Genomic DNA, 18,657 nt, shown 5'->3' on the forward strand with positions numbered 1-18,657 from the left:
AGTCTTTCAGGGGAAAGCATGTCTTCAAAAGAAAGCTGGCAGCTGCAAACAATAGTAATGCCCTCCACTGGTGGAATTTAATTTAAACTCTTTGCTGCAGCCCTACTTTCAGTGGTTAGTACAAAGCTAAAGGCATGTGCTCCTTTCAATACCACAGGATTTGCAACACATTTTTCTAGTGTATATCATGGTTTCTCTTATTTCTAAAGCATTTGGAATATAAAATTTATTTCATTATTCTTTAGCTTCTGAACCTAATATTGTTCTTTGTGATAGAGACAGGATACTACGGACATTGTTTTCTCAAGAGAAACCTATTTCATATCCCTGCAGGGAGGAATGTTATCTATCGAGGATGTTTTAGAGCTCCAGAAAATTTAACAGACACCTTTCCAGCCTCTTTGATACAGCCCAATTTGACGGTGGAGATGTGCTCTGAATTTTGCTCCAAGAAAGTAAGAACAGTTCTCATTTCACATCCTTTCTTCTTATTGTTATTTTAAGCTTTAATCTACTAAGAGAATAGCAAAGACTAGTGCCTTAGAGCTCTGAATTTGTGAATGAATTTCTAGAGGACAAATCTCACCATGGTAAATACCCGGTGATGCATCTGGTCCGACCATTCTGGAGTGGGGCAGGCGGGAGGGCAAGCTACAGAGCCATGCCACCCTGTATCATGCACAGAGGAGCCATTCCAAGAGTCAATTTTCAACCCCAGGGAAACTGGTGCCATTTCCGTGTCCTATTCAAACCATGCCCAGAGCAGGACGTAGCCCCAGAGAGGTTTTGTCAGCTGGGATTCATGTGGGAGATACATTGCCAGGGGACAGATGTGGGCCAGCAGCACCTGAAACACGGCTCCAGTGCTCTGGGGGGGGGGAGGGGGGACGACTCACCAGGCACAAGTGCAAGGCAGGCAGGACTCCCACTGTGTCCCCAGTGGGAGTCTCGCCCCATTTGCTCCCTTATGAGGACAAACCAGGGATTTTAGATTTGAGGTATCAGCACACAGTATTCTATAGCAGTGTAACTGTGTCAGCTAGGAAAAGGATACAATCTTAATTAAAAAAAAAAAAAAAAAAAAAAAAAAAAAAAGCTGCCAGAGGAGGGAAAAAAAGGCAGATAAGGCTTACTAAGAGCAGGTGGGCTTTCCAGATACTTTAATACACACATCTCTTTCCTCACAAAAAGAATTTATGCCACTTTCACTGTAACCCAAAGAATTTAAATCTAATTTATTTGAACTTAAAATGGAGTCATTGTAGAACTTACTCATTCCAAGATAGAAGACCACCAGAAAGCAACTAATGAGTTCAGTTGTGTGCTTACTGGCTTTTGGACAGAAGGTGTGAATGGACATGCTAGCATCTGCCCTCGTGCATGCCCTGGGGTTGCAGCCTCACCTTTGTTTGTGCTCCCATTTATCAGTTATACCAAGGACATGAAACCAGAAGGACTTTGGTGAACTTGGGTATCCCTGTGGGAAGAAACGTTTGGCCCACGACTAACTCTGCTCTGTGGCTGTTGCTGTGGTTGGTTCCCCCCCCCCCCCCAACTCCCATGGGGCTTGTTTTTATGTGCAGAGGAGTGATGCTCAGTGGTCAGATTTAGCCTGCAGCCACTTGCAGCCTTATTACTAAGCTGAGCATTCAATTATTTTGTCTTCTAGAGTCACAAAATTGATTAAAACTATTATGACAAGAACAAAAATTCTTCTTAGTTACTATGTACTTTTAGTTGCTTTTATACCATGGTGCAGAGTGGGAAAGCTTTTCCCAGCCAACCTATCCTCTAAACCAGCTCATCAGTACAGTGTTTTGAGAATGCATCATGGAACTAATTCTGCACAGTGAGCTGCAGTTAATCACCTTTATATCCTACACGCAGTGCCTCACAAACATGCATACATACACACTCACACCCCCCATACACATAAACATTTAGTAAAGCAGGACTTTGTGAGCAATTCTTTCCAAGATCTGCCACTGATGTATTCCTTAACTGTAGGAGAAAAAACATTGAATCTTTCTGTATTGAAGTTTACCCACAGGTAACATTTTATTAATATTTATTGATGAGGTGCAATTACTGCTTCTATACCTAGGGAAGTGTACGAAAACTCAGGATGAGTTTTTTTAGATGTGCTTATACACAAGGTCAGTAATTTTTAAGCACGGTCATAATATTGTGGTTTTGGGAGATGGCTTTGCTGAAGAAGTGAATTTTCAGAAGTTTATGTTCTTTCAAAGTTTTCTGGCCCAGAAGTGGAAGCATCTGAAATTCCTGCTGGCTGAGAAGTGTAGGAAAAAGACCAATACCAAATGTCCCTTGTTAGCTTAGCAATTGAACAGGATGAGGAGAGCAGCAGGAGACTGTTCATCTCCAAGCAAAACACTACACAACACAACAAAAAAAACAACAACACAGAATTACACCTTTGGTGAAGGAACACAAAAAAACAGTATCGGCTTTAAATGCTACCAAAACAAGTCCTATTATGACATTGGAAAGATTCATCCCAACTTTGGTTCCTTTCCTTTCAAAGTAAGTTGGACAACTTCCTATCTGTTATAGGCCTTCTATGGAATTAGGAAAGCATTGTCATTTCTGCCTTTTTAGTCTAAACTATTATGCTGTAAAGAATAATCCCACCAAATCCTATGCAACCTGAAAACCTAGTGGGCTTTTTAATAGGACTAGTATGATGCCTAAATTTAAATACATAAATAAGTCTTTTGCTATTTGGGACTCAGAAGAAAAGCAAACAGACATATCACATATATATTTGTGAGCCTTAGAAATGGCTTTGTGCAGCTGAAATGGTAGCTCCATCCTTTGGAAGCATATGAGATATGAATTTGAGGAAACAACTTTAGATGATACCTGCTAAATAGCCTTAATTATTTCTTTCTTAATTAACAGTGGTAACACGTAATTGCAACCTATTATTGCCCTGTTACAGAGTCATAACTGTTTTTTTGCCAGGTTCCTTCGCCAGAAGTCATAATTTTCATATATGTTATTTTATAAGCTAACATGCATAATAAATAAGCCATCTCCACTTGAATTTATATTTTTAAATAATCATTCCTTTTAATTCTCAGCTGCTGTATATAGTTATATATGATCAAAAAAATCTGAAAGTACACAAGTCTTGAAGAGAGAACCCCACCATCTCAATGCATCCAAAAACCATGGCAGCAAATTTGCAAACACGACCACCTCCAAAGTGTTTATTCTGGTTTTTAATTTGTTTTGTTTTCCAAGAACACACAAAAGTTCTGATTTCAAAAACAGACATGCTATTTTGGTTTCCAGATGTAACTACATTCTGTTATTTACTCATAAAAAAAAAAAAAAGACTCCTGGGATTTTGATTAAAATCCCATTATAGAATTCATATAGAATATTTCCATACCCTCATTTAGATTTATTTATTTATTTTAATAAAGGCACTAAAATGGATAAGTAGGCCAGAACCTCAAATGGCACAGATAACTACAGCCCCAGTGACTTTTTTCCAGCTCTGAGAGGAGTATTTCAGATCAGGGTCACACTGGGTATAGCAGTGCATTGATGTATTGTCCCCTGGCCCTAATGGATTACAACATAAAACAAGTCAGCATTTTTACTGAAGCGGTGATTTGCTTTCTGGTGTTTTATTCCTTGCTCTTAGAATATCCAGGTCAATGAAAACTTGATGAACGACTTCTAGGTTCGTTGTAAAGTGAACATGCCATTTTTAAAGTAAACCAAACCCATCATTTTTACTTAGGAGAGAAATTTTCATACATGATTAGCCTCCATTCTCACATTCTTTTCTGTAGATTGAGAGAAATAAAAATAACTATCAGACAGAAAAGTTAACAAAGGAAATTGGAAAGGAGTTGAATTTAGCAAAGTAAATCAGTGAGTCCAGTTGCGTATTTTTAACCTATTCATAACTCTTAATTTGAAAACAATCTAAAAAACAATCAGTATCTGAATCATCACAGTATCTGTGTTGCTCTTGGAGAATGACAGTTTAAGTGCTGTATGGAAATGTATCTAACATTCAATGTCCTGTTAGATGTTATCTGACATCAACTCTCACTGCGCTACAGCTTGCAGGATGGACACCCTAGTCTGTCAGTGCATGCTCTAAAACTCCATCCAGAAAAATGCCTCATCATGGACCCACAGATTTTCCTCGCATTGCATGTGTTTAACTGGAATGAAGCATTGCAGATTTGTGCACTGAACCTGAGGACTAGTCCAGCACCATTCAATGTGCTGCTTCAGTTAGATGCAGAGTATGAATAATGAGTTGAATACAGCACTTTGCACTGGTGCTGTGGGTCCAGGTACGATCCCCCCAAATACCATAGCACTTCCTCCATCATGCCCTACGATCTGAGACCTGCTATTCGTCTGCTAGCTCCCAGCTTCTCCCCTTTCCCTAACCACATGCTGAAGCTCAGAGAGAAGGCATCTGTGCAGTTAATTTTTATGTAAATAAATGTAAATGTCCATTCCTGAACCAAGAAAGGCTCTGTTTTTCAGGGCCAAAACATGCTGCTGAAACCTTAGTGTTGTAAATAAAGCACCTTTATCATCTGAAATTTTCCAGTCACTTTACAAACATACAGATATGTCAGTTTAAAATACCTGATGAAACAAAACAATTCAAATCGCTGAAGGTAAGATCATCATCTTTTGATTTAAAAATTGCTATCATATTAAAGCTAGCAGAACTGATGGAGTAGGGTGAAAGAAGAGGTGAAGGAAGCAACTTTGTTGTTGTTGTTGGTTGCTGTTTGCAGTTGGCAAATATGCAAGGATTTGACACTTTAATGGGAAAAGGCACTGTGTGTCCTGAGTCTAAACTGGTGACCAAAATGTTCTTACCCTAATCAATGACATTTTATGTTGCTGGAGAAAAAAATCCTGAAAAATGCTAACAGCATGATTTTTCCTTTCAAGACCATTTTCAGACTTTCCTTGGGTCTGAAAGGCCACCCTAACACCACAGAAACAGGAAGGAGATAGACTGAACTCTTCCAGTTTGCCGGTAATAAGTTTTGCTACTGCCTGTGTTTGCACATTAGGGTCATACTGCCTAGGCTAAATTTACATCAGGGTGCTTAAACACTCACAGCTAGCAAAGTATCCACAAAGAAGTGTCAGAGGTGGCATCAGGTGTGAGATTGCGTCAGCACTTCCAGCTGTGTGGGACAGCACACTCAAGCAGCAGGACATAAAAGAAACATCCCCCACCACTTGTATCGCAGCCAGATCCATTAGGTCACAAATACATGACAGAGGCAAATACATCCTTCTCTCTTGGTTAATCTGTGCTTGTAAGGAGAGCCCTTCACCCTCAGCTAGCCAGGTACAAGGACACTCATTTGTTCGAGGTCTTTTCCAATTCCTCTTCTGAAGGTTAATTTAAATGAGGGATACAAGTAGTAGACATCCATGTTTTTCTTTCCCCATCCCAGAAATAACTCTTTGCTAGATGCTTCACATGCTATATACCATTAGGATTACCAGACTTTGAAGTTAGGCACAGATAAGAAGAAACAGTGGAGGCAAGAGGCATAGCATCAGTAGTAAGGCTACAGGAGACAGCAGGAGCTGAGTCCGGATAAAGGTCAATGCTACTGTTTATGGCCAAAACCAGAGCCCTGCTGCAGGAAAGCTTAGGAAAGACCTGCACAAAAGAAACACAAAACAGAAAAACAGCAAGAGATTGTTCTCATAACACTGCCTGACCAGCAGAGAGGCTGCACACACATGTGGGAATAGCCTGGCCACTCCTGCCCTCTACAAGGGCTAAACACTAGCCCCAAATCTCTCTTCCCTGAACTACATTTAGTCACAAACAGTGTTGCAGAGTGATTGCAAAACAGTATTGCGCCAGGCTTTTTTGCCTTCACAAAAATGATTGCACAAAGATGTGGAAATAGAGAGATGCACATGCTTAAGTCTCGTCAAAAATCTCTGACCTTCCAGAAGAGTAAATCCTTTGCAGGTGCCACTTGGCATGAGGTAAAAGGCCGATTGTTATTCTAGGCTGTGCTTAAGGGCCAGGACATTTATGAATTTCTCCAATGTAGAGACACTGCTTTAAAATGAAGGGAAAAATCTGCTTACAAGCAGATACAGAACTCTTGACCTTGGATCAAATCTGTAAATAGTTTTTGACAATGTCATATCTCATTCACTAAGCAAATGTTGTCTGTTTGGGCACAGATGGCACATGTGTTGTATTTGACTCCTTATCAGAGAACGAACACGTGGGGAAGAGTGAGAGATAAGCTGCTCAGCAGTCCTGGCATGTGCTTCCAGAGTCCAGAAGACTTTTAAAAGGCAAAAAGTGTTGGTAGGGAATAGGTGGAATTGAATGCTCTGTGCTTGAATAACTTGACCTTCCTTCAGCCACTGTCATCAAGGCTGGGGCCTTCCCTGCATGCTGATGCACAGCATGTCACCCAGCGAGCTGTCCTGGGAGGCTACTAGAGAAGGAAGACTGAATTTTAGGGCAAATTTTTGCCAACTAATGAATGATTTTTTCATATGGAGCATGTAAACACTTCCAAATTTCTTCAGCAAGCAACTAGCACACATTTCCCTCTAAAAGTGGTAGTTACTTGGCATAAAAGTTACTTAGCAGTTTGAGTAATTTTTCCAAAATATGTACACAGTAGCACTCACACCCTACACCGATCCCTCTGTACATGGTAGTGTTTTTCAGACTGTGAAGGTGTCAAAGCCATAAAGTATGCATCTTGCTGTATTTTATTTTTATTTTAAACATGATTGCAGCAGTTAGTGGGTCTAAGTTCCTTTTTCCTTTTATTTTTTTTTTTAAGGTCAAGTTTCTTATGTACAAACTCTGGTAAAGTCAACTGAATGTGTCAAACCTTTTACCAGATGACTCCTCAGTTTGGAGGACTATAAATGGAAGTTTATAACATGATACAATTCAAAATGCTCATTTTGGGGGTAAACACTTTTTCCCATACTGAAGTTTCAGGTGGAGTTACATACTAAGACTGCAGGAATATTATCAAATGATATATTTAAGAATAATGAAGAGATAGTATCGTGACTTTTCAAACTTTACAAGATCTGTCTGAAAACTATTTTTTAAAGAAATTGCCACGTTAAAGGCAGTAGTATATAAGAAGCGAGATTTACAATGATATATCAAACACTGCTTTGATCTTGACAGTGGCCTCGTGAAGATTTATTTTTCCTTTGCATAACAGGAGTATTCCCCACAGGCTGTTGATGCCGTGGCATTTATGCACTGATCTATTTTCTCTCCTTTATAGGAATTTCCCTTGGCAGTCATCCGAGGGCGGGAGTGTTACTGCGGCTACCCCACTGGGCGCTTCTCACTGCACAGCGGAGCAGACAGGCACCTCTGCAGCGGGATGCTCAACGTCAGCAGTGCTGCTGGGGGGAAGTACTGCCTGGTCTACCAGACGCCGGTGCAAGGTACAGCTCCAGCCCTGCCATGCCAGGACTGAATCCCCTACTGCAGGGAAGAGCCCCCCCGCACCCTTTCTGCCTCTCCCTCCTGCAGTGGGTGGGAGCCATTCAGTTTACAGCAGTCTTATCCCTCTATGACTAATAACACAACAGGAATTTAGAAGGCACCCCTGATCTAAATCCCCTTCTTGCAGTCATGTTCATAAACATGCATCTTCCTAGGTATTATTTCCAATCATTCTCTTGTTAAACAGTACAGCCTCCCTGTTGGAAAAATGATTTTGCAGATGGAGAGAGAAGGTAGAGCCTGGGAAGCCAAACCCAGAGACACCCAGGGACAAGGACCCTATAGTCTAGCTTGGGTCCTGTTCATTGAGTGCACACCCAGCCCCCTGTTAAGCAGAGACATCAAGACAGCTCTACAAACTCTAATTTTTCTCTGCCCACCTTCCTCCAAAATATTAATCTTCACATGTGTCAAAGCCAGGAAGTAAAGCAGACAGTAAGGCCCTAATCCTGTAAACTATCAAGGCAGAACCTGTAGCTTTTTCCATGCAGTGATTTGCACCAAGTTCAGCAAAGCTATTCACAAATTTAAAATTAAAGTCTGTGCTAGGTTGGTGCAGTTTCCCCCCACCACCACCTTTTTTTTTCCCTTCATCTTTCAGTTCAGAGGTATACTGCAGGTAACAGCACGTCAAAAGGTCATGCAAGAATAGTCACTTTCATGAAATTGCTAGCATCTACCACATCTGTGTAGATCAGGAGTAGCACAAGACAAACTTTTCTGGACTATGCTGCACTTTCAGGCCATGGATCCATCTGTAGGCTACTTTGAAGAATGAAAAAAAGAGTGATTTCTAACCTATCTCCTGGCTTCTTTTTGTACCAACACAGAGGGCTGGGATTGCTTCTCACCTCCTACCCTTACTTTTAATGGCATGTTAAGCAATGCAGTTAGTATTTACAAAAACATGTAGGAGCCAGGTTCTAGCCCCACCAGAGATCAATGTAGCACAGACATCTTAACAGCCTCGGGCCCTTTTCTGGAGAAGGATCATAGTCTGGATGCTTAACTGAGTGCCAGCTCTTTTCACTAGGAGGGGTTTCTTCTGTGCTATAAAATTTGCAGTTTTCAGGTATAATGGCACATTCAGGGTTTCACTGAAGAGCCAGCCTGCCAGGCAAACAGCAATTAACAGACAGACATCAAGGGACTTTCATCAGAACTTTCTGGCAAGTAAAATACTTTGCTGTAGCTCTAACAAAAATGCACTAACACAAAACCAGTGAAAACCTTTTCTGAGGATAATCTCTTCGGCCTCTTATGGATGAATTCATTTTGGGAAGTAGCTGACTCACAACTGGACTCAAATTGATATCCTATATTTGAAAGGGAGAAAGAAGCAATAAACCCTGTAAACAAGGGCTGCCAGTGGAATTATTAAAAAGCCTCAATGCTAACGGTGAAATATCTTCTATACTTGCAGACACCCGCTGCACAGACAGAAAATTCTTAACCACTAAATCCAAAGTGTTTGTTGCTTTGTCGAGCTTTCCTGGAGCTGGCAATACATGGGCTCGCCATTTGATAGAGCATGCTACGGGCTACTACACGGGCAGCTATTATTTCGATGGAGCCCTCTACAACAAAGGTACTGCTTCAGGGGACGGGACACTTAAAGCGCTTCAAGGCATGGGGTTTTACTTGTGTGCTCCAGCATCCTTCTGCTTGGAGCTTTTACTTGCATGCTCCAGTGTCCTTCTGCTTGGAGCCAATGAGGGCATCACTGTCATCACATCTGGTCCAATTTAAATGCGTGCCTAGAACAAGTGGTCCCATGTGGTGCAGGTAGCAGCAGGGACTGCTCCACAGCGTGCTCAGTGGACAGATACTGGCATAAACAGCAGTCAAGGTCGTGTTTTGTTGCTGTGTACTTGCAAGCATACAGCTCCTATTTAAAAGGATGGTCCAAAAGACTAAGTTGACTAAACCCTGAGATTAAGACATTTCAGTAGGACATGAAATAAGAGGTTTTTTTGTTTGTTTGTTTTTAAATGTTACTAATTATTCCAGGAGGCCAGTACCCTGAGGAGGGTAACCCTGATGTTTATCATGCACTGAGCACTGGCTTCACAGAGAGCAGCCCTTTTGTCACGAGTGCCTACCAATTCCTCCTGAGCAGAGGAAAGCCTGGCTTCCAGCATACAGCCCAGCTCAGGTGGCCTGAGCAGCTGAGCTCCAGCCAGCCAGAGACAGGGTCCTGCTTACAGCAGCTGTGGAGGAGCTCAGAAGGTGGCTCCAGCCCATATAAAGTTATTTAGCCATGCAGGTGGCCAGCCCTGGCCTCAGGTACTGGGTGACAGGTTTAATCGATTGGTGTTTTCACAAGTTTTACACCACTGCAGGGATTGGTTTAAGAACATGAAAAGGCACAAACATATGATCATGTGGGGAAAACAAAATCAAACATAAAATATCATGTCTTGTAAAACAGGTTTTAAAGGAGAAAAAGACCACTGGAGAAGTAGAAGGACCATCTGTGTGAAAACTCATGAAAGCGGCAAGACAGAAATTGAAATGTTTGACTCTGCCATCCTGTTGATAAGGAACCCATACAAGTCTCTCATGGCTGAGTTCAACAGGAAATTCGCTGGGCACCTAGGCTATGCCACGGACCGCAACTGGAAGAGCAAAGGTAGTGTGTCAGGGCACCCAGCACTGCTATGGACAGGGCTTGAAGCCTTCTGCTGAGGCATTCTGTGATGGGGTAACACCATGACAGGATGCCGAAGCTTCAAAGTGCACTGCAAACATTCAGTGGGACTTAAGTCCCACCACAGCACAGGACAGGCCCAAAAGTGCTCAGACCTGCACTCTGGGAGTAGACACAGTTGGGCTGTACCTCTGCTGCTGCCGAGAGGAGGGCAGCGTGCCAGCAGCACTGCGGCCGCAGGCAGCAGCAATATTGCTACCAACGCACTGTGTGGCAGAGAAAACGCATCCAGGCACAACAGCCCGGTGTGCAGCCCATTCACCAGGCTATGTGCAGCGAAGAAAGTTTGCCCCTGCAGCACGTAATAACCTACAGAAATCCAATTTAAGATTTAGAGGATTTGATGGAGCATGACTTTCCTGAAGGAAGTTTTACAGCACTGCACAGGTGCTACAGAACTGCAGATAAATAAGGATAATAGCAATAAGGAGACTTCAGATTCAGCATTCCTTGAACGCATGGAAGGACTTCAGAGTACGACTGCCACACTTCATGCCTCTGACTAGCAAGCTGGATAGCAGGACTGATTTCCCTGCTGCATACAGACTCTGCAGCACATAAGGGATTCAGCACACATTTCTCCTCTTGTATGTTTTAGACATCACAGGTATGGCTTGGCAAGCCGCATGGAACAGGGCTCTGTGGGTGGCAGGGAAGTGTCCTCTGTCACAGCATGTTTCTTTTCCAAGTTCATATATCACCTTTCATCAGTCACAACTCAAGACCACTTCATCAAAACGCAGGCAAAATAGCCCTTAGAAAAAGAGAAAATGAAGACTGGAGGGAATGGCTTTCCTGTGCTACAAACTGTTATATTTCAGCCACAATTGCTCTTTGTCTAACCAAAAACCTTCAGCTCGGACTGTCTTGAGCCTCAGCAAATTATCACAACCACCCAGAAGAGATTAAGGTGTCACCCAAGGCAATAGCAGGAAAGTAATTCAGTAAATTTTGTCCTGGTGATCCTGGCAAGTGACCATAAATTCCTCCCATGTGCCAGGAACACAAGAATTCTCCCAATTAATCCTATTTTCTTATCCAATCTCCCCAGAAGCAATCGAAATGATATATCATTCAACAAATCTGGAAGTGAGTGAGGAGCACCACAGGCCCCAGCAAAGATCAGGGGCTTGATGCTGCACGTGTGTGTATTTTTATATACACATATATGTAAATATGGAATTGCCCCGTCTCTTTCTCAAAGAACATTTGAAATAGAGGGTAGGAAGACTACAGAGGCAAAAGAATCTGCTTGAAGTTATGTGGCAAAGCACTTCTCAAACCAGTGTGCAAGTGCTACCTGCACAGTGCCCCTTCACTGCTTTCCTCCAGTTACTTCTCCCTTCTCTTTCAGCCCTTTCCCAGCCCCTGCACAAAGCTGCCTGCTTACATGCACAGAGGAGAGCTCAAGCCCTAAATGCAAGACACATTAAAGATGCAAAGTTGCAGCTCTGCCTGGCCTTGTCCTGACCCTCCCAAGGGGCTTCCCATACAGCTGAGTTTCTCCCAGTACTGTTAATGCCCCAAAGCTGCACAGTGCAGGTGACTGAGGGGCAGCAGCGTTAGGCATCCACATTTGGGAACACCACACCATCACCACTTTGAAAAGGGGAAGAACAGCATCCGCCTCCATACCTGAAGCTGGAAGCCGAGCTGCTGTACCCCCACAGCTGGCCACTCCAGCACACACCCACCCACAACTGTCATACCATGGCCAGCTCCTCTACTCCTGTACCAAGGTAAAATTTAGAAAACTAGGGAAAGCATGGCTAACATTGTCTTATTTTTCTGGTTTTCCCATCATCTAGAGTGGCCTGATTTTGTGAACAGCTATGCCTCCTGGTGGGCCTCCCATGTCCTTGACTGGCTGAAGTATGGAAAACGCCTCCTTGTCATCCACTATGAGGACTTGAAACAGAGCCTCATCCCCAAGCTGAAGGAGATGGTGGAGTTCCTCAACATGACAGTGACAGAGGACCGGCTGCTCTGTGTTGAGAACAATAGGGATGGGAACTTCAAGCGGTCTGGTGCTAAGCAGAAGAATTTTGAGCCATTCACCCAGGAAATGAAAGATCTTATCAACAGATACATCCTGACAGTGGATGAAGCCCTGAGGGGAAGAAACTTCACAGGGCTACCCAGAGAGTATGTGCCAAGATGATAGCGTGGTAGCACTCAGCTATGTTTAGAAATATATATATATATATTTTTTTTTCATAAAAAAGAGACCTGTATAGCAGCTAAAGCAAAGATATCTGTGGAATCTGCTGAGTAGTGCAAATTCTCTCTACTCTTGGATGTTCTTCAGGGCACTAAGAGCTCCAAAAACAAAGGATAGAAATTGGGTTATAGACCAAGGCAAAGCTAACAGTGTCTGCCTACGTGTGCCCCTCTGTGCACTAACGGCCAGAACTCTGCAGCAAAGTGATGCTGCTCCTGCAGCAGGCAGCCACCATGGTTGATGGGGATTTCACAGCTACCGAGTTGGAAATGGGTATACGTAAAAGGAGAAAAAAGTCTCAACACTGACAAATGATTTTCAACCGAGCATTTAAGAAAATAAATTCTGTTCTTCTCAGCATGGTCCATGGCTTCCATCTTCAGGTTTGCTGCCCAGGACGGGCTCCAGGCTCCCTGGAGGAGCTGAAACAAGCCCTTACCAAGCAGGGTGAGGGGATCAGGCCTCCCAGGGAGCACCAAGGTGGTCTTTACAGATGCTGAAGCCTGCAGCACCTCTCTCCAGAGCCAGCCAGCAAGGTGCTCGCCCCAGCTACTGCTGCTTGCTCCCCTTTGTGCCAGGGAGTACCCGGTGCTCAGCAGCCACCAGCGTGGAAGCCTATGAACGGCACAGCCTAAGGGACTGCAAGATGCTTCTGTTCATGTGAAATAAAGGATTCCCTGAAAATCTGCCTGAAAACAATAGTTTTAATAAAATAAGGAGTTTGTATAAAGGGAGCTTGGCTTCCTCTGCGTGTGTCATGTGTGCTTTAAAATAAGTAAATAGTCCCACTCCACACAGCTCCCTGTTTGTGCTTGAGGCATTTCCCCCCAGCCTCTCTCCCCAGGTCTCTCACAGCAGCCAAACTACCTTGACAGTGGTACAGTTACAGACGACAAAGCAGATTTACAATGAAAGCCAAAAATCTTCTGCCATTTACATGACAAACACAGTCAGAAGAAAATCAGCTTGATTCTGACGCTTAAAGTCCAGGTAAAGGCAAGTGAGAAGAATTAAAAACAAGACACACACACACAAAACAGAACAAAGGAGGTTGTGGCAAATGATTTGGAAATCTTTATTCAGCTTCCATTACCTGAACACCACTTAATATTAATACCCAACATTTTACTTTTTCACATAAGCTGCGCTATATAGTGGTTGTCACTAAAACATTAACAACAGAAAATATAATAGTAGGCAACCTTGACAAATGTCACTCCAAGTAGTTGTAAAACATCACTAAGAGTCAGACAACTGACAGAAAGGCAGAATCCCTAAAATCCAACAAGATGAAAGCACTTCCTTTAAATAGCGAGTAAGCATTCATATTCCTAAAGCAACATGCACACCACACTGCACAATGCCTTCACATCAGCAAATACCAATTTCAGCCAACTTGAGCCTTCCTTGCTCTCGCTGACCGGGGAGCAGCGTCTGGGCACACCCCAGCACTCAGGCACCGGGACACATGGTGGCAGCGTGAGGGCTTCACACTGGCACCTTCTGCCTGGGGCTGCTGGCCCACCACACGCACCGCTCCACTGTAGTGGAGAACAAGCAACAAAGTGGGTAAATCTGGAAGCTGCAAAATAGGACTATCACCACCGTTATTGTGACTTAAAAAAGAACAGATTCTTTTTGGACATAGGAATTAAAATGCTTTGAAGACCTGTTTGGGCACCAATTCCTGTCAGTGGATTTGGGCCATGTCCCATGGAATTTGAGCCTAGGCCTATGCCAGTTGTGCAAATTCTTCACACGAGACCACAGGCCAGAATTGTGGGTCCACCACAAAACATGAGGATTGTGAGAAAGACATTACATTGCCATTACATAGCCTGGTCTTTTTATTTTGGAATCTTTTTATTTATGGAATCATTTAAGTGTATATATAGGTCATTTCACCCCCTTTAACTGGTGAGGACATAGCTTGCAAACTCTCAAAAAGACTTCGTAATTATGTGCATGTCCTGTATTGAAGGCTCCAGGTGGCTAAAATCAGAACTGTAAAACATGAATATTCATAAACTCCGTGCATGGCAAAAATCAGCTCATTGTAGCTAACCAATACTCAATAAATGAGGTACAGAGGATGCCTCTTTATCTACATTCGGTATGTAACATATAGACACAGGTATACAAACACATATGTATTAGTTTATTATACATTCTGTGACTTCATTTAAGATAGTAAGAGTTGACAAGGACTTCTTGGGCCATTGCACACAATCCCTGCTGCTGCCTGCACCGCTGCTTGTAAGTTATACTCACAAATATACTGACTTCTCACTTAAAAAGAATTGCAGTATTTTTCACCCCTTTCTCTCCTATGAAGGCTGCAGAATTTTTGTTATCTAATGGTTAGGAGTCATCTACAAACCAAGAACTTAATACATATTTATAACTCATGCTTCTCTTTTTTTTCCCTTCTTTCCCCAGCATTATCTGGCATTTTAAGCTGCCCTTCTTATTTATTCCCAGGTGCACTCACAGACAATGACCACATAACCTCTCAGGCTCCGCCCTGCAGGTGTAAATAATCTGTGTTGCTTTTGCCTGTTATCCCAAGTCAGCAACTCAACAGCGTTTGGCAAGACAGAGATCTTTGCCATCGCTGACCTCAGCAACGCAGCAAGTTTGCACAGCAGACACTGATGCTCACATGCTGCACTGCACCATAAGAATTTTACACAAGTATTATGCCAATCCATGCAATATGAAAATATGCATTTTTTACAAAAACAGTGTGCAAGTTTCACTTAGTCACTGACAGATGCATCGACTCCGGTCAGACACACAGAAGGAGAAAGTGAAGCACCACGTGTGTCTAGTGCTGTCCAGGTCATAAAGTTGTTTTTTTTTTTTTTTTTTTTTTTTTCCATCCCAAAGAGACCACCTACCACTGATCACAAAGAACTTTTGACAGATAAAGACTTGCAAGACTCGACACAAAAAGATATATTTGTCCCATTCTCCCCACAACTTGATTTAGAGATTGCTTATCCTTTCCACTTCCCAAGGGATTACCTGTAAATAGAGAATAACCCAGAGTAACAGAATGTTTTAGATCCTCTTACACTGCAAGTTGCCCAGGTGGACCTCTTCATGTATTCAGACAAAGCGGTGGTCTGAGTCCCAAACCCACCAGGTTCAAGAGGACAGAAGGCCACAAAGAAGCAAGCTGTTACAGCCAGTGCAGACTTCAGACTGAATTTTACTGGGACCCCCCTGCTTTATGCCAGGTTAGGGAATGACACTAGCAACAAATCTACTGTAATCTGTCTCATTCATTTGCAACTAGGTCTGTCACAAATAGAAGCCTAGTAGTGAAAGTTAGGTTTTATTGATTTGTTTCTCCCCCTGCATGTGTTTTAATGACACATAGGAGCAGATGAAGAAAAACACACACACACAAGCAATTTCCCTGCAAGGCAAGTTTTCCTACACTCAACAAGCTCTATGCTTATCATACTGAGCTTTAATTAACCAGGATATTTTGATCAGAAAAAAAATAAGCTATCATGCCATTAAAAGCCATGTTGATGTTCACTCCACATACATTTTTCTTATTTTTTACTCAATAGTAGCATATTAGAAATAGAAATATGCATGCAATTCCCCCAAGCTTTCAGTTTTTTTCAGGAAGTTAAAGATATGAGTCATAAGCAGGCAGCTAGAGCAAAGCTGAGATGCTGCATTTGAAGCAATATATATATGTATATATATTTTTTTAAAAAAAGGAGTTTAATACTTGAACTTTTCAAGCAAACCACTGTCACGATACACAAGCTGAAATCAAGACTCTCCATCAACTTGCAGCTACATTTTGTCCCACTGCCCCCCACAGCGGCCCAGTTTCATCCCGACTGCTCTCATGCTCAGGCTATTGACTTGGGAGCTCAACATCAACCTCCAGCTGTCCCACTGGGCTCAACCTACTTCTCCGAATACATAAGTTACTGATGCTCTGCATTCCTCCTCTCCTCCAGGATAGCCAGTGCTGGAACCCACAGGACAAGACATCTGCAGACACTCACCCACCGCTGCAACCTGTGCAAGGTTCATGATGTCAGTGAGCAATGTTCCCTGTGTGCTCAAGCTAAAAGCCCCAAAGATGATAGGCCATGTTCCCTAACAAACAGACCCAACATAAAACATCCATAGGAGCATAAGCATACCACAAACACACTGTAACAGCACAAAAACATGAATAACTTTGGGAAGGCTTAACTTGAAAACACAAGCAATGAATGCCCCACCATCCTTCATCAAAGCCAGGATCCTGGAAAACTTTTACACGGCGGTGGGAGATAATCCCTCTAGAGAGAGGGATTTTGTGGGTATCTGTTTAAGATCTGCTTGCGTCTCAAGTGCACTTGCACTCTTTCTAAAGAGATGGAGGGAAAGAAAAACAACAACAACAAAAAAAACGGTAAACCTGCCCCAGAAAAGAGGACACAATAGGAGAGAGAGAAATGGCTTTGCTTCCTGGAAACCAGATGCAAAGTAAAGCCTTTAAAGCAACACTGAAAATCATGAACATCATCACCAGCCTTCATATGCAATTCAGCCATTCTGCATTGCTTTATTAATTTTCCATTAAAACCGTTTCTGCTGAAACCTATTATTCACTGCTAAGACCAAGCTACTACTCTACTACAGCAACATTAACCTTCATAAAATAATTAAAGGATGGGTTTTCAGCAAGAGACCTTATGCATCACCTCTCTGGAACTTAATGTGCCTTTCAATGGCCTTGAATATAATGAGATGTTCAAATATAGAAGGTTGAGTTACTGCTTTTTTCAGTTGTGACATTTATGCAGCCAGAAATATCCAGCTTTTCAACTGTGTTACTTATAATTTACTTTTGACCCTTGTTAGTTGATAGTAATCTTTAAGGAAGCTTTCCTTTTAATCTGATTTTTATATTAGCATTTAATTACTCTAACAAATTTGCAGATGTACAAATTAGAAAGGACCATAAGTCAATTCTTGCCCTTTGAACCACAATGTCTTACAGGAAGGTATTTTTTTTAGCCTTCTTCATACTCAGACAAGCAAACATCTTTTTTTCCCAGCATTTGTTTTTCCTTATAGCATCTCTATTCTCAGTTGACAGCTCTTAGCTCAGAAGTTTTTCCTATTGCAATACTCAGTCGACCACTTGAACACCACTGTTTGGTTCCAGTCCACCAGGTTCTCAAATGGTGACTTAACGTGTACCTTCTCACAAATACAGAAGCTCACATGCATGCTGAAGAAAATGTAAGAATCTTATCAGAAATTACATAATTTCTACACACGGGGCATAAGCATTGTAAATGGATCCAGTATGGACCAAGCCATCTGTAACAGCAGCAAAGAAAAAAAAAGCCTGCCCTTAGTCACATAAAATGGTGTCAAATAAATGGCTCCCATAAATGAAAAGAAATATGATTAAAGCGCATTATTAAAATGAAATGTTTTATGCAACAGTTAAAATGCTGTGATAGGCCTAAAGATTTTTAAATGAAATTAATTGTCATTAATGCTCTCCTGTTTCATCAAGCCAGGCTTCCTCCCCCCTCCATTCCCTGCGGAGCTTCGTCTCACCCCCATTTTTGGAGCCTGCTCCTTGGACCACGGCCCAGCACAGGCCCCATCTCCTTCTCTGCCCTGCGTCAGGACCAGCCATGGAAACAGCACAGGGAGCAGCCCTCACCTGGAGGACCGAGCCCTCGGCACCTCCAGAAAGGCAGAGCCAGCTGCAGAGCCAGCATGGGGCTCCCACAGGAAGGGGCCTTGAATCTCGGAGTTACTGCTGCCCCATGCAGAGGACAGATCCTTGGAACTAGCCAGTGGCAGGAGAGGTCAATATTTAACCTACTTTTAAAGCATAAGGACATGCCGGTGGAGTGCATCAAGCCTGCTCATTCCTGCCAGTAAAGCTAACTTCACAGACAGCAGAGCCTGCTGAGGCAGTGCTGCACTGTTGCAAGTGGGTTGGCAATAGATCTGGGGATCTTCAGCCACAAGTCGCTGCAGGGAAAGCCTCCTTGCTACCCAAATGCCTCCCATATGAGCAAGTTGCATGTGAGGGCATTTGCCAAGAAATCCTACAGCCCCATTCCCTGGGGAAAGCCAGGGGTGGAGTGGGTGGCATCACTTAGCCCAGCCAGAAACGATCTCCTGCCCACC

General features: G+C 42.8%; 1 protein-coding gene across 2 annotated transcripts in view; it reads left to right on the forward strand.

Annotated features, from left to right (window-relative positions):
• The window catches only part of WSCD1 (WSC domain containing 1), a 30,003-nt gene extending 16,794 nt beyond the window's left edge, over positions 1–13,209 (forward strand). For both annotated transcript variants that reach the window (XM_035343178.1, XM_035343179.1), the window contains exons 5-9: positions 334–455; positions 7,320–7,485; positions 8,970–9,134; positions 9,978–10,178; positions 12,065–13,209. In XM_035343178.1, coding sequence (XP_035199069.1) covers positions 334–455; positions 7,320–7,485; positions 8,970–9,134; positions 9,978–10,178; positions 12,065–12,417 — 1,007 coding nt within the window. In that variant the 3' untranslated portion in view covers positions 12,418–13,209. The remainder of the gene's footprint in view (positions 1–333; positions 456–7,319; positions 7,486–8,969; positions 9,135–9,977; positions 10,179–12,064) is intronic.
• Positions 13,210–18,657: the final 5,448 nt, after the last annotated feature.

Source organism: Oxyura jamaicensis, chromosome 19 (assembly GCF_011077185.1).
Source record: "Oxyura jamaicensis isolate SHBP4307 breed ruddy duck chromosome 19, BPBGC_Ojam_1.0, whole genome shotgun sequence".
NCBI lineage: Eukaryota > Metazoa > Chordata > Aves > Anseriformes > Anatidae > Oxyura > Oxyura jamaicensis.